The following is a 23,492-nucleotide window of genomic DNA, read 5'->3' as shown; positions in this document are numbered from 1 at the left end:
TGAGTTGATGAGGAGATTGGTCCCATAACCCGCACGAGAGAAGAAGAAGAATTCGAAGATTTACTTCTGAAATGAGGATAACATGCCTGAGGATTCTCTGGTGCACATTGTGTGGAGAATTGGGAGAGAAGCGACCGTCCTAACAGAACAGTTTGATTTTTGTTTCCACGTGTTCTTTGTTCAATGAACGCTATTAAGAAATATATACGAGCACTCACGGACTCAAATCGACCACAAATCTATGTCAATATGAAGATTATTAATATTATGGACAAGACATGCAACTATTAGTTCTAAGGCCATACAAAAACATTATTGGCCATTCGCTATTAGGTTGCAAAATTACAAATAGATGAAACATTCCTAAAACATCGTGATGTGTTCATTTTGGAAGTCGTTTGAAAGTCATTTATTATCGAAAATAGATCAATATTAGTTTAAAATTCGTATTCGTATTGTTATATTAATATTGACAATTAAATTATGATAATAACCGCGTAAAGAAAAAAGAAACAAAAAAAGTTTAAAATTTAATTCTTGTTCAAAAGAAGTTAGGAAAATAAAAAAGTTGATTGTTAAAATTGTAAGAAGAAACGATGATATAGAAATGAAATGGAAATTCAGTTCCTATCATATTTTATACTTAACCTACCCTGACACCAGGTTGATGAGGTTGGTCACCTCACGACCCACACGATAGAAGAAGAAGACTTAACCTACCCAGTTTATTACTCATCACGGAATTCCATACTAATATCTGTCTTAAGTATGTAATGAATAAATGGATGATCCTAATTCCATACTATTGAAACAATAAGTGTACACCAACTAAATACCATTATATGATGAGTATTCCTTCATGTAATCGCATATAAGGGCAAGGTTAAAATGCATTTGAGACTGAATTGCACTTCAGATGTAACTTAGTTGTCATCTTGATGTGCTTGCCATTTGAGGAAACATAAAATGCGCCCACACACGGTTCAATGCCGAAACACACATTACGGAGTTTACGGATGTACCAATCACTATAAATCAATTTTGTTTCTGTGTTGGAATTGAACTATATGATTTACAATACATAAACTCTGTGGTCCTGTAGACTGGCTTGTTACTCAGAGCGCTGTTTCGAATCCTTGTACCGGACTCTTTAATTTATCTTAAATGCAGTTTTCACTAACACAGTTGGCTCGTCTATTTATAGACGGCGATACGGCTTACTATCTGTCGCTTTGGTTTAACAGAAAACTCGGTGAGGTGTGGTTGCTTAGTTCATCTTGCGATGGATGTTCCTCTGACTATCCGGGACATAATTGTGTGCTTATGTTGTATGTAATGTATAATAGACATAGGAATGTAATCGTTTGGAACAGGTGACATGTAGAAGATTATTTTTTCGCATTTATGCATGTATTTCTAAACTAAGAGCCTTACAGTAATATACCATGCCGTAAGCGTGGCCAATTATTGATCAGCAAAAATTTAGTTTCGATCGCCATATACTCGCAAAGAAGAAGAGTAATATACCATAACTGTCGCCTGCGTGCATGTTCGTTTACAATCGTACAGCTAGCCACAGATAAATTATTTATCAACCATCGAATTTTCAAACGTTAAATCGTAAATGTTAACCAGTATACGATTTTCCGCGAGTTTACAATCTTAGGGTGGTATTAATAAACTAATCTCAGTTGAATCTGCCCTTAAGATCATGCTCAAGTCCCTATTTTTATATGAGAAGTGTCACATGACATAATCTTGACGGCAGTCTCGAAGCTGAGATTAGTTTATTAATACCACTCTTAATAACAATCTTACATTGACATAATTTATTATTTATAAGCTGTTATTTTAAGAATAATTATTTGAACATTTCTCCTGCATTGGAACACGTATTGAGCACGTGTTTAGATGACCTTCGGCAACTCTCGGCATTTGCCGGATTACATAAGTCGGACAGACGAGCAACAGACTATACTCGGCGCGTTGCCGTGGTCAGGTTTGTGGATGTCAATATTACGAACGTCTTGCAAATATGGCAAGAGTTTGACGTAAGAAGAAAAGAGACGGATACGGCAGAGTTTGGGTTTGTTTGAGTTTGGGAGGAGTTCTTTTGCGTTATTTTCTTCTGCGAAATAGAACTTGAGAAAACAAAAGAAACTTGAATTCCACTAAGCGTTGTAACGATCCTATATAGTAAACAAGCTATTTTGAAAGATGTAGTGGGCTATACTTATATAATGATGCGATACCAGCTAGTATAAGTCCATCATGTAAAACAAGACTGCATTCTTTTGCGCTTACGAATATAAATTTTGATTGCCCAAGAATTATGTATTGTTATTTTGGTTGTCAATTTCAAAGTGGAGGTGTTAGGGCTAGTAGCCCGTGGGACCAACGGCTTAGCGTGCCTTCCGAAGCACGGAATCATCTTACTTTTTCGGACAATCAGGCGATTCAAGCTTGCAATGTCCTTACCAAACAAAGGACAGTCTCATAAAATGATTTCGACAATGTCCCCATCGGGAATCGAACCCGGACCTCCAGATCGTGAGTCCAACGCTCTAACCACTAGACCACGGAGGCTGTTATAATATAGTTATACATAACATCAATTGGAGCAAAAGAAAAAACTGTTAATGTTTTTTTCTACTAAGGTAAAGTTTAAGGCGTAACCATGTTTCATTTGATTCACAACTTACGGGACATTCAGGATTCGGGATTTGGAATTATTTTTTTTTTTAATAGCTTCGTGTTGCATCGATGTAGCCTAAAACGCGACACGCTTATTTGACAAATGCCTATACACTAATATAATCATCGCACTCAAATTATATGTTACAAAATATTCTTAACGTCTCAATGCCTAGACACATTCAAATAGTGAATTAAAACATGATATTTCAAAATGGCGGGTCGCCGCCACTAAATTACGGTTCTAGTCACAAGTGATCGATCGTGGATGTGTTACAAAACCCGGTATTCCTACACTTTAACACGTTGCCGGGTCGAAGGTTGTGGGTCACAGAAAATGCAATCAAATGCAACGTTTTAATAACACTACATAGTCTGTTAAAGAAGTAATTCTTCTCTCGTATGGGTTCATCATCAAGATTTGACAGGTCAGGTCTCTCGTATGGGTTGTGAGACTAATAACCGAGCTCGCCAACACTCAATTTTACTTTTACTTTTGAACAATCCAGTCATCACGCAAATATCTTAACAAAGCTAAGGATCACAAAGTCACTTTTGTGATATGTCCCAACTGAAATTCGTTCTCGGGATTTCCGGATCGTGAGCCCAATGCGGCCATTCAATAATAATAATCAATAATCGCTATAATCGGCATTGGTTTAATTGTTAATTTTTATTACGGTAAAAATGTATTTTCTCGCCCACTATTTATGGCCCACCCGTGGGTCACATGGCATTGAATGTGTTAAGGTATATATTTGTATGATTATTTTGACCTGATATAAATCAATTAATAAGTACATAGTATATAAGGGTCACTAGGTAGACGAATTTGGAAGTGGTATTTACAGTGTTTATTGGCGTTTCTTCAAGAAGACTTATAGAGTACAATTTATACTCGAGTCGGCGTGCTATATTATCATTTTAAAATCATACATGATGACAGCACACGTAATCTGCAACAAGCAATGCTTTACAACCAATAAATTTAAAAGGAAAGGTCACTTTGACAGTGTTTAGTAATCCGAAGATTTCAGATTGCAGATAACACTTGAACGGTCTTATGATATGATTTCCAGATAAGATCGAATTTGATAATTTATATTTTTTTCTTTTTGTTTTTGAATTTTATTGTTTTAACCTTTTCATGATTTATTACAATTAATATTGGTATTAAAAGCTATACTTAATATTTAAAACTAGAAAGTTTCCACAGCGGGATATTTTTTGTGTTTATTATTATCAGTAAAAGGATTAACCTAAAAAGCGCTCGTTGATGTCTTTTGTATGAAGCACGACAAAGCTCTCTTAGAACGAAACATTTATTATCTTCATTTACTTATAAATTTAAAAAAAATATATAATACTTTCTTTAATAAACTATAGTAGTAAGTACTATATAAAAAAATCAAATTTATTTATAATTTTTGCGCAATAACAAATGCCTAACATTGTTACATTATTTACTAGTCGAATATTGTTTAGAGTTTTTATTTGTGCCGATAGTTTCCTAACTAGAAACTAATCAAAACTAACTTATGAACCTTTCGGCTCTCTACCATCAAGGTATCTATAACCTTTATACACTAAGTGTTACAATACATCGACCCAATGGGTCTTGTAATGATATCATATTAAAACCAAAAGGTTTTCTGAACCGATTACGCCACAGATTATGATTCACCTGTACGGGTAAGATGCGCAACGTGATAAAATTTTGTCACGGTCATTTTATCGATTCTGACGATATAATTGCTAATATATGAACCGAAATAAGTCATGTTGTTCTGTCAAAATACGAACAAATTTACGTGTCATGCATGTTAAGTGGAAAAAAAAACTTATCGATTTCGACAAAATTTATTGAATCGATTGATAATTTTAATGCAAAAATCTGAATGCCATCAAAACGACAACAAGAAGATATTAAAACCACAATCCACCAGTTTGATTGAAAGATCTACCAATTTTGGTAGACAGGGGCAAAAGTCAGAGTTAGTCGGCTAAACCATTGTAGCAACACACAGTCGTGTCTAGATAATTTGTCCGTATATTGCAATCTTTGCAATATCTGAAAAAGTCAACTAAAAGTCAAGAGGCGAAGGAATGTTTATTGGTTACCACGGTTGCGTGTACGCACATGTTACACTTAGTAATATACTGCTTGCGGTATTGTATGAGGGTTAGCGCCTAACTGGGCACCCTCAGGCCTATTGTCTTAATTTTTGTCCCGCCCCCAGCGCTATATGCGACAAATCTACTGAGTGACGTCATTGCATGTTTCGGATGACAGTAATCAGAATAATATACTTTCTTCTTATGATTCCTTCACACTAGGGTATACTCTACATCCGTCAATCCATGACAGCCTTATTCGGAAAACGCATGACTTATATTGTTCTGTCTTCGGGGAGAGACTGCACTTTGGAGAGTTTGCCCGCGATCTACACGAGCTCATTCCACCATCCCCCATTTATCTTCGGACTTCCACACGTATGGCCGGGTTCCATCCCTATTTGGTGGATATCCCAACTATTCGCACAAAGCGCTTCGCATCGCCCTTCATTATGTGCACTGCTAGGGAGTGGAATTCTTTGCCGTCTTCTGTATTTCTGAATGCATATAACCCGGGCGATTTTAAGGCCAGAGTGAACAAGCAACTTCTTGGCGAGCTCGCTCCATCTTCGGCCTCGTCAATGCTTTGCGGCAAGTCTGGGGCCAAGAGCGAACCCATCAAAGGCAAAAAAGGCAATAGTAAATCTGACCCTATTTAGGGTTGATGGGGTTGATAATTCACCTCACAACCCACACGATAGAAGAACACGCGACTGTCGTCTGACCTTCCAACCCGAAGGAAAACCCAGCTCAATTAAAGATTTGCAAGATAGACTACGTATCTATATTTTTGGAACAAATTACATGTGACAAAACAGTTTACGTGTTGTTTGTATTGTTATAGTATTAGCTACGCACATTGGATTTAACTTTGACATAAAACCTTGAAAGATTCATTCAATAAAACGTAAAGGGCAAGCTTCTGTGTATAATTGGCGTAAAATTTTAAGATGGCTCCTTTTGGTATTGGGATTTCGCAAAAGACTGTACGTATTATTTGGTTGTTATATACAATTATACACTTCTCATCAAAAAAATCGAAACACCTTGCAAGTTTACGTTTTGTCAGGATTATCAGAAAAATGTGTACATTAAGGAATAAATGTTAAATGTCGTTTAATAGTGAGTAATATGAGCTTATCAAATCTTAATGTTAATGTTCTAAATTTAAATGAATTTTTCATAGGTTTCGTATTTTGTTAAATGAGTCATTTTTATTCCGTATGGAGTATAAAGGAAATGGATAAAACAACACACGTAAATGAAAAAAAAAGCTAAAAAACGTTTATTTAATAACTTGTATTCCCTCCCCGAGCTCTAATTACTGCTTCCATACGGTTCTTCATCGATCGGATGAGAGTCACGATCACATGCTGTGGTATATTGTCCCATTCCTCTTGGATTGCATCTTGCAGCTGGCTAAGTGTTTCTGGGGCAGGATCTCTTGCTCGAATTCGTCTCTTTAATTCATCCCACAGATGTTCAATGGGATTCATGTCCGGGCTTCTTGCTGGCCATTCCATAATAGAGATATCGACTTCGTTAAGATAATCTCGTACGACGCCCGCGGTGTGAGCCCTAGCATTGTCGTGCATGAATATGAAGCCGTTGCCAATAAAATGTGCATAGGGCATCACATGAGGCTCGAGACACTCTTCGACGTACCGATGACAGTTTAGTGCAGGCAGACGTGGCCCAGACACGAAAGCAAGCTCTGTCTTACCGTCGGCGCTGATTCCTCCCCAAACCGTCCACGAACCGCCACCATAGCTGACCTTTTCTTCAATGCAGCATTGTGCATAGCGTTCTCCGTCTCTTCTGTAGACCTTGTTCCTTCCGTCGTTACCATACAGCATAATTTTACACTCATCAGAAAAGAGAACTTTGCTCCACTGTAGGTATGACCAATTTAGGTGCTCACGTGCAAAGTTAAGGCGCGCTCTTCGATGGTCTGCAGTTAATTTCGGCCCATTTGCTGGCTTATGCGGTACCAGTCCACGATCCTTCAACCTTCTTCTAATTGTAGAGTCACTTACAGCCACCTTTCGTACAACACGAAGCCGCTGCTGCAGTTGAAAAGCGTTAAGGCGTCGATTTCTTAAAGAAGTTGTTACAATAAATCGATCATCTCGCTCAGAAGTGACCCGATTCCTGCCAGATCCTGAACGGCGCGTGAACAAACCAGTCTCCCGATAACGTTTATAGACTCTATGAACAGATGACAGGCTTAGATGCAGTCTTGCAGCCACAACACGCTGACTAAGGCCAAATCCAGCAATGCCACAACTTGGGCGGCTTCTGTGGGCGAAGTATCCATACGTTTTAGAAAAAAAAACCTTTTTTCAGACGTCCCAAAGTCACAGTATTGAAATAAAAAACAAAACGTTTAAGGATAGGCGCCAATTTTTAGTTTTTAAACGCTAAATGTACTCCAACCCTAAACACACATTTGTCTCAAAACAGTGATTCATTTCGTTTATAAGATAAACAAATGAAATTCTAATTTTGAATTTAGAATTTTCGCTTATTACTGTAATGGCCAAACTGCCAGCTATACATTTATGTATTTTTTTTCATCGTATGAATTCTTTTTTGTGTTAAATTCGGACAGAAACAATGAAAACGGAAGTGTTTCGATTTTTTTGATGAGAAGTGTATATATAAATAGTTTGGCTCATAACATAGTATCACGACTGTATCCCAAAAGAGGTAGGCAGAGATGTATAGATACACCCAGTACTCGCCAGCTATGTTTAAGTCCCATGTAATAGGGGGCGAGCTTGTTGGCATAAATCGGGCACAGACCGGGAACCCTGACACCAGGGTTGATGAGGTTGGTAATACACCCGCAACCCACACGGTAAGAAGAAGAAGACCGGGCACAAATTCCGGAAACCACTTGATATCAAGATATCACGTAGTTTTCAGGATTTGTAAATTAAAGTCAAAATCACTAAATCGAATTTAGTGATTTAGAGCCCAGGCCGGGATTCAAACCCGTAACACTAAGATGTAAGTCACGCGTTCTCTGAACAGGGCTATCTCGGATTTCGTACACATATTAGTTAAATATATATTCCGTGGCTCTGGCACTAGCGTAGCAGATCCTGTATAGAATTATTATGACTGGTCAGTTAGTTCCGTATTAAAATTCGTGGACTGCTTTCGTGGCGCGGACTATATTTTACCTTGTATTATTATCATTAGTCTTCGTTTTATAATAAGGCATGCCCCCTCCGGTTGATTGAAGGGAGGTCTGTACCCGCAAGTGGGATGTACAATCAAAGAGTAAAAGTACAGTCACTGAGCCCAGCGAATTATTAGTAAACAGTGGTGAAATTGTGAACAGTTTTTGCAGGTGTTTTTGGTCTATTTTTTTTTGCCTTTGATGGGTTTGCTCTTGGCCCCAGACTTGCCCGAAGGTATTAACGAGGCCTAAAATGGAGCTCGCCAAGAAGGTGCCTGTTCACTCTGGCCTTGAAAGTACCCGGGTTATATGCATTCGGAAATACAGAAGACGGCAGAGAATTCCACTCCTTACAGAAACGATATTACAGAAATGACATGTAACCAGGAGGACTTAAGTGCCATCAGTTAATTTATTACTTTGCAAGAAACTGATTGGACTTTTGCACCTTATTATACCTAAATGCGATATTTATGTTATGTTATAAAGCTGTAGTTAGTCAAGTATTTGTATGAACAATCAGACACGTGTTCACTGACATCGTTTTCTCCTGCCCTTGGTTGTTACCGAGTGTGTCCTCGATTACTGGTCAACCCATAACTCATATCTTCAAAGGAAATGAGCAATGCATAACATAACATTGACAAATACGTCATCTTCTTCATATACTCAGTATGCTCGATTTATAAATGTACACACACACACCCACATTTTAAATGTATTTTTTCTTCTCAACCACTACACAATATCAGTCGTCAACGTGAACTTAGTGTGCATATACTTACTTGCTCGGCGTAGGACGGACGCAAACTTGACACCATGATCTCTGCTGTTACTGTCCTACGCAATAGGATGTTTATGACTCGACCAAGTAGTTAATGCCATCAAAGGCAAATGTTCATTAAGACACATTGAAAAAAGAAATAGAACCTATTTCTAAACGATGACAAAGGATAATGCCGCAATCCGCAGGTAAAGCGCAGGTTTCATAGTAATTATTGAATTAGTTTATTAATAAGATCTTAATAATCCTGACCAATAGTAACCCTGACACCAGGATTGATGAGGTTGGTACTCCACCTCACAACCCACATGATAGAAGAGAAGAATTAGTTCGTTTTCACCTCATTTCTCGTTGCATTTGGCTGGAAAACATAGGGCTCATCCAGTACTTAGTAATTTTGAGACGACTATATATGTTTTTAGTCCTTAGGCCCTTATTGACGCAGTGCGGGTTATAGCAGATTCAAATATCAATCGAAAAAAACCTTTTCCTTTTTCGAAATTTGAAAAATTTACTCATTTGAATTCCGATTTAATCTATCATGAATTCACGAGGCTTACAAAATCTTATCTCTATCTAATAAGTGACATACACCTGTTCAAGGCACAGTTACGTCATCGCGCCTCATCAATAAAAGGCGTAGGATGACATAAATGTCGCGATGAGATGCCTACCAACGAGATATAGCCAGTTATGGAAACTGGATTGAACCGATTAGAAAAATATTCAGTCATTAATCAATTTATTGGACGTAATTTTATCTACTATTTATTTTTATTAAATATTACTTTTATTTTATTTAAAAATTAATAAGCTAAATGCGTTCAGCGCCTTGTAATAATTTATTTTGCTGATAATGTGTCGTCAGTTATAAGCGTAAGTATATATCTTGTTTTCATTATTTATTTACGCTCACCCTAAAATTTTCAATTCATCCGAAACCTTTTCAATTATCTATCGTTTAAAGCCGGAAAACATTATTATATCAAATTAATTATAAAAAAATTATACCCATATTTTTATAATTAATTATGCATTTTTATTTATGTGTTTTATATAAATAATCAGTCTAAATTATTTGACTGTCAAATTGATCAAAAGTTTAAAAGTTCAAGTTTATGAATGTCATTAGCAACAAATTATGGATGTTGTGTTAATAGGCTGTTAAAATTTGGTTAGTATGTCTGACGTCATGGCGCCAACGGAAACACTAACTTTGTGATTTAATGTTAAGTAAATAAAATAGTTTTTGGCTACTTAAAGTGCTAAAGAGATCCGCAATCATCTTCCGCATGACACTTGTGCAACCTTTGACTTACTTGTACATGCGAGTAAACAAGTGGCAAAGAAAAAAATATGCTTATTATCGTGGCGCGTGTTCTATGACCATCATCATCACTAATTTAAGAGCCACGCTCTTGTCAGTGTAGTATTCTCCATTCTTGTCTATCAAAAGCCAATTCCTTCACTTCCTTGTAAGACACGACGTTCTCCTTCTCTTTAATCTGTTCCACGTAAGCTCTTCTTGGTCTTCCCCTTCCTCTATTTCCTTGTAGCTTCCCTTCTATGATGTTTTTAATAAATTCCTCGTGTCTATGATCATCAGCAATTATAAATTAATTAGAGGTATAATTGTAACTCTGATGTGAATATCAGCATTGTATCAGAATCTTTAAACAGATTCTATTTCTAGATTAGCATTTTTTTAATGTATCTTTGACTCAAGAATATCTTTGAATCTACCGTATTCTAAATATGAACTTCTGTCATCGATTGTTTTAACAAAGTACTTTATTTGTCTATTAATCGGCATTCGACATTGACAAGTATCGACATTGATGCTACGGCATACTTCGATACAGGTTTACATGATGTCTTCTTCGTTCTTGCATATATTTATTATTTGCACGCAACTATATTTGCATGGTTTTGTAGTATAAAACTTTATTTTTTATTTAATCCTTTGCTTAGTTTTAGTACTGTTTCAAGGGACCTAAATAGAACTACACTATTTGTCAAAAAAAATGGACTCAGTTCCTTTTTCCGAGTTTTTAATATCCTGCCTACAAAAAAATATGATTATTTATATTTTTATTTATAATGATCTGCACAAAAAATATTTGGTAACAAAACTTAAGTCGTATATTTCTTCTTTTTTTGAATTTTCCGAGTCATGTCTTTTGTGGCTACTTAGTTCTTCAAATCAAACATATGTCCAAATACCTACTTTCTAACAAGTCGACAAAAAAAGCTTCATCTTAATTTGGTAGCAATTTCTGAATTGTATATTGTGATCTTTGTACAAACATGTTTGGTCGGTTATATTTAACAAGGACATCGGATGTTATCTAACATGTTGTGTATGCTGTAACAACTGTTCATCCATTGTTTGTTTCGGTGTCGAGATCTGGGACATTTCCTGTCCAATAGATTACTTATTATACTGGCAAGACATATTTACATTTCGTATGTTTTGTATCTATTTTTATAGTTTTTATTTTTATTTATTGTCGGGTTGCCTCTGATGGTATTAATGATGATATTATTAGAGCGGACTGTATATTGTTTGAAATCTGCTGTGTAAATTGTTAGATTATAAAAAGTAAAAGTGTCGTTTTTTAAAAAATGTTTTAAAATTATTTTAGTAAAAGTAAAAAAATGAATCGATGTTAAAAGAAATTCTTCTTATATCGTGTGGGTTATGAAGCGGATTACTATCCTCATCAACTCTGGTGTCAGGGTTATTATTGAGCCGCCAAAGGCCCCTGGCATTGCTAATGTAAAGGTACTCCCTCACCGCGAACATTCGCCCGCAATGTAATGTTACAGATACGATACATCGGTGAGGGAGGAGAACCGCTAATAAGCAGATATGCAGTATTGTAATGTAATGCTCAAAATCAAATCATAACTATTACATTACAGGGGAATGCTGCCGGTAAAGGAGAACCCTAACGACTACTTTTACCTGATCACGCTATCATCATCAACTAAAATCGATGACCATGTTCCAATTTTGAAATGTAACCTGTTATTATTATATTTTGCTATGTCTAATATCTCCCCACGAAGAGATTGCATGATATCGTTTATTTACATTATACTGTGACATTTTTTTTACACTCAAGGAGAGTCATAAAACACTAAGCTTTCGGTGCCCTGTTTCAAATTTAAATGACCATTTTTAACCCGTAAACTAACATTAGTTCCAAGGCCTATGACATATATATGTTAATTTAGAGATTATATATTTATATGAATATTTATTAACGCATCATTAGATGGGGTTACAAGTGACATTTTAGTTTTTTTATTTTAAATTAAGTTTTGAAGTTTTTTATACACACATTCTTGATATCATTTTCCAATAAAAAATGTTTTAGTAATAATACTAATATCCTAATTAAGACAAGATTCAACAAAATTGCAAAATGTATATTTATTTTCATATATAATATACGTAATTTAATTTATTAATTTATATATATACGTATATAACACCAGTTTTATCGATGTTTCATATCATTTCATTGATGTTTAATATTATGCAATAATTAAAAATGTGTTTATAAATTGTAACTTTAATTATAAGTGTCTAAGTGTTTAATATGTTACTTACTATAGGTGCTCAATTAACTCCATTTCTCCGATCAATTAGTGCGTGCTGTAGATTTGTTTCAATTACAGTCACAAATCTTTTAATCGTATTTTAATTGAAATATTGCAACGGTCACTCAGGAATCAGTCAAAAAATCCACATATGCAATCCCCACTTAACCTTTGTATCATTAGCAGAGTATACTTAAAACTTTTTAAACAAAACTTAATTTCGCCTGATGGGTTAGCTGACAGTAAGTGTATTGTGAAACAGACATCCAAGTTCAAGTTATATTTTAAGTTATCGTGTGATTCAAGGCACTCAAGTCTGCACTTTCGTTGCCATCGATTTTGCAACCCAATAATAAGGGTCAGGGAATGATTCACAAGATGATTATTTGTATATAATGGTGCTTAAAGACATGGTTTTACTCGTCAGCTGGCCTTGACGACGGAATGATCTTATAATGTGGCCTGTTGCTGAAAGACCGAAGATGATTCTTAGTAATCATTTATGTATGTTTTTTAATATTCGGTGATAATTGAATTGCATTCTTTATTTGAATGGTTATTGGTTTTGCACAGGCGACTAATTTATGTATCCATTTATATTTATATATAAATACAAAAATAATATATATTGGTATTTACAGGCATGCAGTAAGATGATTCCGTGCTTCGGAGGGCACGTTAAGCCGTTGGTCCCGGCTATTAGCCGTAAAAACACCTCCACCAACCCGCAGTGGAGCAGCGTGGTGGAGTATGCTCCATACCCCCTCCGGTTGATTGAGGGGAGGCCTGTGCCCAGCAGTGGGACGTATATAGGCAGTTTATGTTATGTTATGTATTTACAGGCATTTATGAGATTAATACTTAGGCGTAGTTATTGGACCCTGTTTGCGTCTAATATCAGAATAAAAATGTTTATATCAAGCTTTTGAAAAACTACTTAAATTAAAGACAGATAAAAATAACCATACCTAATAGTAGCAAACAAATTTATATGAAAGTCATTGATAAAATAAGCAATCATTATTTACATAAAAGAAATATCATTTTGCAAAACTTGCAAGGCTATAAAGTGACCCATAGAAGATGGTTTGCGAAAAAAATGTTTTGAAGAAGATGTTTATAATAAAGATTATGCGACTGTCAATCAATATTTCGTAAGAGACGAGTAAACGGCTACTGGTGTTACAACACTGGTACAGCCACCAACACAAAGCTAAAAGGCGGATTACAGTAATTACGGATTACAGAAGCTTTGTAATCTTCCTGTCAAAGCCGTTTTGTAAATGATTGATATTACAGTTGTAATTGAGTGCAAACAACTTTGAATGCTAAGTGATATATGGGCGTCGAATGGTTGCTGAGTTTTGATTATAATTATCTGATCATTTGACACTTTTATTGTGGGTTTTGTATATTGTAATTATAATTTTACCTTTCAGCAAACACACGAGTATTTTATTAATTATTTTATTATAATTATTTATGTAAACGTTGAACATTTAAAAGTGTACATTTCTTTTCATACTAATAATTAAGCACGTTTTTCATTGTACCACTATACACAAAACAATAATTAAACATGTTTACGTCGCTTTATAATGATGTGTTAAAGTAAGTGATTACCACATTACGATAATTGCCTTTACAAAAGCCAACAAGATAAGCTAATTAGAAACTCTGAAAATGTGTGAAAAAGTCACTTGATTTTTGTCACGTGACTAACGAAATAGTCGTGTAAAAAGTTGTGACAAAACTAATGAGTCGTGATAAGACTTGTGTAAGTGGCAGTCCGGTGAACAATGCTAGACACACAAAACTATCTGGCTGGCATCTCAACGCAACTAGTGTGTTTACATTGGCTATGACTGTTTTAGGCACAGTCTAAGTTAATAGCTTTGTCCTATTTAAAAGTGATTAGGTTTCCGTACTAACTACTTAAAGAGATTATTCAGTGAGTATTTAAAAGTTCGTTAGTGGGAACTGAACATGATAATACTCGTTTTAATTTGTTACTACGAAATGTACTTTATTTTTAAATACTTACCTTTAATTGTATAAGTTATGTACGCCATAATTGTCATAATATGTTAGTCACAATACCGTAACCTTTTAAATGTAAAATTATTTTAATGTATGTGATGTGGCTGTACTTTATAAATAAATAAAATGTAAATAAATGAGTTTTGATATTCACTACTACCGTGTGAGAGCCATCAGCTCTCCCCTTTGTTCGACCAAGTACTTAATGCCATTTGCGGCAAATCTACAATAACTCACGTCAAAAAAAAGGTACTCAATATTACAAGTTGTACTACTGTTACTATACACCTACCCATTCTGTGATATTAAGTGCCTGTTTCACCAGTTGCTGATAACTAACTGATTCTGATGAGTAATGAAACAGGTCCTTAGAGTTTCCAAGTACGGTCAGTATCCGAATATAAGCAACCATTGCTCCTATGCACATTGATTAATATTCTGTGCTCTGTGACCCGGTGCCTTCATACGCTAAAAAGCCGTTAAGTGGCATAAGTACCTTTCAAGAACACAGCAAAATACCTGGAAATCTACTTTTGTAAAGTGTAGAGTTGGTGGGGTCCCTGTGTGTATACATAACTACACAGCAGTGTAGTAATGTATAGTAGTAGTGCAGTAGTAGAAGTCTAATGTAGCGAATTGGCCTTTTATCTCAGCATTCTGTCAAAACTACAAAACTTAACGGCCTCTAAGCTTACCATATCTCTGAAATTAATCATCATCATCTCTCTACCATTATCTCGGTTTTTACAGGGTCCGCTTACCTAACCTGAAGATTTGACAGGTCCGGTTTTATACAGAAGCGACTGCCTGTCTGACCTTCCAACCCGCGAAGGAAAAACCAGCTCAATACAGGTTAGGCCACATACCTCCGAAAACGCATTTCTCGGGAATGTGGGTTTCCTTCGATGTTTTTCTTCACCGCTGAATACGTGATAATCATTTATGACCCAAACATGAATTCGAAAACAAATTCGACAATCATTGGTTTAGGCTGTGGATTCGAACCTGCTACCTCAAAGTGAGAGGCAAGCGTTCTACCAGCTGGGCTACCACGGCGTCCTATCAACTAATAAAGACAATAATATACCGATGAGATGGGTTGATGCAGCTTGCTATACTGAATCTGATAGTATCATTAGTTCAAAAATGACCAAATGTCACTTAACGGCCTTTTAGTGTATGAGGGGCAGCTCGGCATATCGCTTCAGCTTGTCCCTAACGCCGCACAGGACCACACGTTCCGACATTTGCAACATTCCAACACACCATTGTGTATTAAATTTCCTTAGTGCTATGGAAAAAAAAATATTTTGTAAACGATTACTTAACCCATTTGTCTGGTGACAAGAAATGTGCGCGCGAGTTGTGATTGACAACTAATGTTGACATGTTTTGGAATTGTATGGCTTTAGACAATTAGCAAATCTTCAGGCTTTTACAAAAAGTTAAAAATAGAACGTAAAACAATCTAGAAAAACATAAAGTAATTTTAAGAAGAAAAAAAACAGTAGTAACAGTAGTAATGTAGTAACAGTTTTATTGTGTTAGAGATAACAGATAAAAAATAGGCAAAGTAGAAGAAAAGTATAAAACAGAATTATTTAAACCTAAATTATAAATTAAAACGTGTCACAAATGATAAAGTTGTGAAAAGACAATTATTTTTGACTTTGATGCCTTTGCGTTATGCAACCATTTTGTTTAAACACTGATAATAATTTATTTGACTGTATGTGACTGTATTTTTTTTGTGTACAGGGATTCTTACTGTGAGTCAATGATTAACTAAAGTCATTTGTTTATTTTTAAACTATCGATATTGCACAAAAAACATTAATTTGCATAAGCATTTAATAGTATTTATCATCATTCATTTTTTGTCTGATAATTATTCTGTGCAAGATAATCTTGGTTGCATATTGGTTCATTGACTAATGTAATCTTAGACTTAAAAAGGTCAGACTTTTTTTAAAACTTTATTAGTATTTAATGGACATTAATATCGAAAAGATGTTTTATTAAATGTACTGGTTGGTCAAGAAGTGAAGTAGTTGGTAATAAAGTTATGTTTTTATATAGTTTTTCATACTTATTAATTAATTTTAGTTTGGTTTGGTTATTAGTTTGGTTTGGTTATTAATAAGATCAAAAAGATTGAGTACTAGGCAGACAGAAAGAGAGAAGGTACAGTCGAAGATTTCATGAAGTTTTAGAATTAGGAGATGATTCTTAAAGTTAGAAAGTAAGTAAAAGATACTTTTAGACCCTGTTTAAGTATATATTCCTAACAGACTTTATTTAGCCTCCGGGTTCGTAACCCGGTGGAGACATATCACAAAAATCACTTTGTGATCTCTAGTTTGGTTATAGGACATTACAGGCTGATCACCTAATTGTCTGAAAGTACGATGATCCGTGCTTCGGAAGGGACGTTAAACCGTTGGTCCCGGTTACTATTCACTGACGTAAATGAGTAATCGTTACATAAGCCAGGGGCCTTTGGCGGCTCAATCATAACCCTGACACCAGGGTTGATGAGGCTGGTGTTCCACCTCACAATCCACACGATAAGAAGAGAGCCTTTATTTAAAAAAATAGGATGTGTTTGAAATAATTATGTGTCAAGTTTTCAATATTATAATGTTGGTCATCGATTGCGATTCCATTCCGATTGACAAACGCAGTTTTTGACACCTACCTTATTAAGACAGCAGCCAAAATTATTCACAATTAAGGGTCATTATACCTAATTAAGGACCACATAGCGCCTTTTCGTAAACATCATATAATTAAAAATGCATATATTATTAAATTTCCATATTCATTAGGGCATCATTGAGTTATATTTTAATATCAATCAGCTGTCGAAGCCAAGGCTCAGTTTACGTAATTCGAAGTTGTCATTGAATGTATTGATGGTGTGCTATCATCGTAATTGATTCCACGCGTGCTTTAAGACGAAGGGAAAAATTGATAACGCAAGTAAGATTTGCTACGTTCAATTTTGTCCAAAACACAACACTACCTTCGAAAACTGGAGTCGCTGATGTGGAACGTAAAGCCACCAGACTTAAATGGGTTTGGGCTGGGCATGTTCGTCGCATGCACCCTGAGCGGTAGGCACGGATCGTCACGCATTGGGTGCCTCATGACGGCGTCGTAGTAGACCTCGAATGAGATAGATAGATAAAATACTTTATTGAGCACAATGGACACAAAATACAGAGATAAGGACAACATATACAGAAAAGCACAACAGGCGGCCTTATTGCTCACGCAGCAATTTCTTCCAGGCAACCTTTGGGTACAGGAAAGAGATGGCGCGACGACTTGCACGCTTGCCAAAGGGACTGGAGTACGCACAGGACCGCGAAAAATGGAAAGAGGAACGGGAGGCCTTTGCCCAGCAGTGGGATCTTGTGGGCTACATCAGATTAGCAAGATTTAATTTATATGTTCACAAAATTAACAAAACCCTTAATGTTTGTACACAGAACCGATTGAAGCAAAATATGGAATTCCATAGTCTGCTTACCCCGTAGGGAAATAGGCGTGAGTTTATGTGTGTATGTAGTTTATAATAAAAATAAATCGCCTTAACCTGTAAATATCGATATTCCAAGCGGACCCAGTTGTAGGCAATAGCGCAGAATACAATATACGTAATATATATAGTAATAATGCAGCGAAATATTTCAAATTAATTCATTGTTCATTTCTTGACATGATATTTTATATCTGGCACTATTTGACCCGGGCATAAGTTTCTTACCTTTTTTTCTAAGTGCAACAAGGAAACGCAATAAAACAGACAATCAATCGCATACAATCAAACAATAATTACGATTGGCTTTAAAATTCTAAGTCATCATTTAGTAAAGCCTGTCTTAATAGCTACTTATTTATAATCAGTAAGTAATTGGTAGTCATTGTATGAAGTGTCTATTTACTACCTGATTCATATATGATTCTTTGTTAATAAGTAACTAATATACCCCCGGGGCATATTGTTGAGATCTTGAGATTTTAAAATGATCAGTGCAATTGTTCAAATGGTATAATATTTATGAGGTGGAAAGAAACGCATATTAAAATAACTTCCGTTAAGCCGTTTGTCCGTAAGTACATAGTCGTTACGCGAGTCCCATCAGGGGCCTTTGGCGGCTCAATAATAACCCTGACACCAGGGTTGATGAGGTTGGTAATCCACCTCGCAACCCACACGATAGAAGAAGAATTGAAATAACTAAAGGAACTTTTGGAAGGAAATGGTATAGGCTCGTTAATTTATTAAGAAGTTTTTTGACGTGAGTTATTGTGGAGATCCACAAGTAATCAAAAGACAATTTGGAGCCACTTTTGATTACAAGTCCTAAGATCGTCGCCCGTTGATTGTGAGAGCAATGACCGACCCCATCAACCTCATCCGTCCTAAGATGGAATGGTGACGGATGAACAGCCTTTGATGACGTTAACCTTTTCTTTAATCATAAAGAAATAGTAATTTTATTAAGACACACCTCTATGGTGTATATGCTAGACAACTTGCCCACCGAACTAGAGTCCCGGGTTCGATAACCGAAGATATGGATTGACTTTTGCATAATAGGTTGTCGTCAAGTTACTGATGTTAAAAATATGTTTTTTTTTTGTTAGGTGATATTAAATCTTATATTGCAAAAAGCTAATGGTATGTTTAAATAAAGTTTTAATAACAGGATTCCAAGAATTTTCACAGCTGTATAAAACCTATATAATTTATATGAATAGTTAGTAATATAATACTTGTATTTTATTGACTGTAAAAGTTGAAAATGTCCTTCAGAAAAATGTTAGAGCTGTCGGTAAAAAGTTTAATATCTACGGTTATTTATTAAGATGTTATTTATTTGTTTAGGTATTGTCGGTTTCTGCCTAAAATGCTGAATAATATTAAAATCTTAATGAACATGACCTGTCTTTTTTGACTAGTTTTATTGTAGATTTGCCTCAAATGGTATTAAATCGTGGAAGAACGAAATCTAGAGCAAACCCATCTTAAAAAAAGTGGCATTAAATACTTGGCCGGCCAAATGGGGAGCGCTGAGATTTTGTGCTGAGAGTCTACGACAAAAACCTGAGGGTGGCCAGTTGGGGGCGTACCTCGGCTCGGGAGAGAGAGAGTCATGACAAGTCAAATCTTGCAATACAAATATTCTTTATTGCACCAAAATAAAAGGAAATATTTACAATTAAGGAAATATTTACAAAAGAGATTTCAACGAGACAAACATTAGGCGAGGAAATATGTGAAAATTAAAAGAAAAATCAAATCTTTAGGTTAGGTAAGCCTTTATGACGTTAAGGAAACGTCAAATGTGATCTATTAAATTGGCTTTACTATAGTACATATTGTTTGACACAGTTGACAAGCAGTTAATTGCCTTATTGTATTTTGTGTTTTTTTTTTTATCTTTATTTATTTTAGGGGTTTTTATCTATATTTTGTGTTTATTTTTACTCCCAGTTTATGTGGATAATGGGCACATTTCACATGACTTACGGAATTGCGTCTGACTCGCCTGGCAAGAAGTATTATTTACTGCGTGTAAAGTGTAAACACAGCATCGTTAGTACGACATAAATAAGGTGGAGACGTGGTCTCATGTAGTCCGAGCTAAAGGTTACAGAAATACGCTTAAGTACAGGCTTAGTTGGTACAAACTGTCCTTAATACACCACCTTGCAAAACTAAGTATCACACTTTTAAAATTATATAAAACCTTTTTAAGTACACAATATTATAAAGAGGACTCGATAAAGAGTTACATTTTTATATAGTTTACAAAAAAAGCTTATCTATAAAACGTTCTTTTATTTTTAATGTTTTATTTATGTAGTTTCGAAAAAATAAAATAAAAGTGAAGTACGGTCACGAGCATTAATATGTATACACTTTGGTACCATGTCACATTAACTTTTTTGACAAATTGAACTGTAAGTCTCACTAAATGTGAAATATGTTAGTGCGACAGAGTCCTAAAGTGGGTGCATTATATTGCTCATGACTGTACTTAGTTTTGCACGCACTTGTACTTGTTTTCGAATAATTGAAAAAAAATATCCTTAGATAGTTCGGAGATGCAGAGAGAATGAAAGTAGAGTTACAAAAAGATTTATAATGACTTTAAAGAGGAAGCTCTAAGGAGTACACACCGCGATCAAATCCAGGATGTTTTAACGAAAGGCCAGGTCAAGAGTATTCTTTTTTTTTTGACGTGACTTATTGTAGATTAGCCGCAGATGGCATTAACTACTTGGCCGGACCAAGAGTACTCTAAACCGGCGAGCTTGCATGAAGGCTTTGATGAGAGTGGAAGAATCGAAAACGGTGTGTTCGGATCGTAGTTATCGGAATTCAGTGGTCTTATATACCCCAACGGGAAATAGTTGTATGTATGTTGGTACGTTTTTTGGATAATACAGTTTACTCATACAATATGGATTAATATTACGAAAACGTACTTTTCAGTTGCAGTAAAGATATGAAATGCGTTTATAAACTGCTTATATGTCGTAAAACTCGACAACCACATCAATTATTCTTATTTCTGATTCACATTACAGAGCAGTTAGTTGTCTATCAGGGGCGGAAGGCTAGAGGGAAACCACTGCTCTGTTTTTCCCTAAAAAAAGCATGGAGAGTGCTACACCTAGCCTGAGTTGTCTATTATAATTAAAGCACATAATAACGGGTTCTTACCGCGTTTAAATGGGGATATGAGACTCCCGATATTTACGCGGTAAGAACCCGTTATTATGTGCTTTAATTATGATAATAACCGCGTAAACTTAAAACAATGAGTTGTCTATTGCCTTTAGTTATATTGGCTGGCTCTGGACCGATTTCCTCCGAGATAACGCCCTGAATTTTACTATTAATCAGATTTAGTAAGAGCCCTGAGTGTTTGAATTTTGAATTGTTGTAGAAAAATGTTTATTCGTGTATTAAAAATTAGATAAATCAATCTTGGAAGCAAATATCAGTAGCTTAAGCATTCCAACGTACTCCATAAATACTTTAATGCTTTTGTATGACTGTGCATCTAATTTGCACTTTGAGAGCTATTAGTGTGTATAAATGTTATGTTATTGCAAGATGTATCCGTAGGATTGCATTAAGACTAGAAGTCAGACCCATTCACTTTGTAACATAATTATATACGTAAGTATTCAATGTTTTTACTATAATTTATGCACCAATGAAAGAACATTCGAATATAGATTTCAAGACTTAGAATTAAACTTTGTAATAAATAGGTGCACAAAGATAAAGCTGTGTCGTCCAGCCGGGTCTGCATGAAAACCGCACCGCGCGCGGCGCGAATTATATCGAGCGCTTGTGATTTTTATAAAAGGAAAGTCGCCTTTTATAAAAATCACATTCTGATTTGATTTGACCGAGTAAGTGAACCGAGTACGTACTCGGTTTTCACTGTAGGGTGACGTTATGGAATGGAAAGTGAGAACAAAAGATCGATAGAGAACTAGAATGAGTTGCCTAGATACACTATAGATTTGAAGCATTTAGAGGATAGATTTATAGATAATGATAATTTAGAACAACATTACCCAAGAGTATTACTTAGTCCATTTTATAAAATTATCCTGTATAAATATATTTTTCTATATCTTTTGCAATTGGGTCGTGTACTAGGTTCAAGATAAATTATGAAATTCTGATTACTAAATAAAGACAGATCTCAAATTAACGACAAACATTTTCTTTTTTCTATTTAACTTATTTATGAATTTTAATCAAGAAAAACGTAATAATAAGTCCGACATTTTATCACGTTTTTCTATGACGTCATAGTGTGCTTTTTCATACAAGTTCCATAGTAATTTCGTGTTTTGACGTTTAATAAAAAGTAACTGATTTGACTAGTTGGAATCTAGCCTATTGCCTACATTGAATGGTAGTAAACTTCTCTAGTTTTGTCTCAATTCAACACTTTACTCCCAATACTACTTGCCCAAACAACGCCAATAAAAACAAGTACAAAATAGGCTCTTGTCATTGACAAAAGATGCAATTAAAAAAGCGTGTTTGAAAAGCCGACGGTAAGAAGTCACTTCAACAATAATACGCCTCAAGTGGGCAGATTCCATATTCGAAGCGGTCAAATTTGTCACCGACGTAACCTTTGCTCGGCGGCCTTCGCGTTGCATCAGAGATGCGCCTGCACAGGTTATCTAGTCGACATTATTTATTATATTTTGGGTCCTTACTTGGAATTATTTCGTAAATGCCTGTTATTTTAAAGGGTCAGACGTACCGAGGTTTATGTGTGGAAAATGGGTTAAGAACTTGATAGCAATTGTGTGTACTTTTGGCGTAGTTAATTATGTAAATAATATACTTTGATTGCAAACGTTCATACTTAGATTATTCAGGTTAACGCAATTCATAAGTATGTTGTATTGGAGTCCAAACATTAAAATAGAATAAGTAAACTCATAATCATAAAAAAGCTAGCGAATTTTTTTTTAATTTTAAGTTACCTACTGAAAAGTATAAATGATATTTTATTTTTTATTAAGAAAATCTTTCAGTTTTAAACTCAATTCACAAACTTTTCAAGAATTCTAAATTCAAACATACACCTTTCAAAAACACAGACCTTTGATTAGCTACACTTAAATCCAAATCCTTTATCACCTTAGTTAAAAAAAAAACTTTTTTATTTAAAAAAATATAAGCTCACCATTTTCGCTGAGCTGCCTAGCACATGCACATAATTCACAACACAAGAGGCGCTGCGCTCGCGCCCGCGGCAGTACTAAGATCGGCGTGTACGCACCACCGATATATAGCTTTGGCCGGATAGATCGTAGCCTCGGCGCTGCCTGAAAACTCTAGGACTACAAAGTTAGGACTTTTCATGTCTTTGTTTAACTCGTGTTTCTGTTTTATGTGTTGTGGCAATAGGTCGATAGGTATATCTTTGTTTTAAATAATTTTAAAGAAAGATTTTATTTACCGAGTGTTCGAAATTCATGACATTTCTAGATATTTTAGTA

The 23,492-nt window shown here is 35.3% G+C and overlaps 1 protein-coding gene across 1 annotated transcript in view; it reads right to left on the bottom strand.

The window, feature by feature from the left end:
* Window positions 1-23,234, bottom strand: part of LOC126366695 (basic proline-rich protein) — a 40,842-nt gene extending 17,608 nt beyond the window's left edge. The window contains exon 1 of the mRNA XM_050009888.1: window positions 23,177-23,234. Within this exon, the coding sequence (XP_049865845.1) occupies window positions 23,177-23,179 (3 nt within the window). The 5' untranslated portion in view covers window positions 23,180-23,234. The remainder of the gene's footprint in view (window positions 1-23,176) is intronic.
* Window positions 23,235-23,492: the final 258 nt, after the last annotated feature.

Source organism: Pectinophora gossypiella, chromosome 5 (genome assembly GCF_024362695.1).
Source record: "Pectinophora gossypiella chromosome 5, ilPecGoss1.1, whole genome shotgun sequence".
Lineage (NCBI taxonomy): Eukaryota > Metazoa > Arthropoda > Insecta > Lepidoptera > Gelechiidae > Pectinophora > Pectinophora gossypiella.
This window is presented reverse-complemented; position numbering and strand designations above follow the sequence as displayed.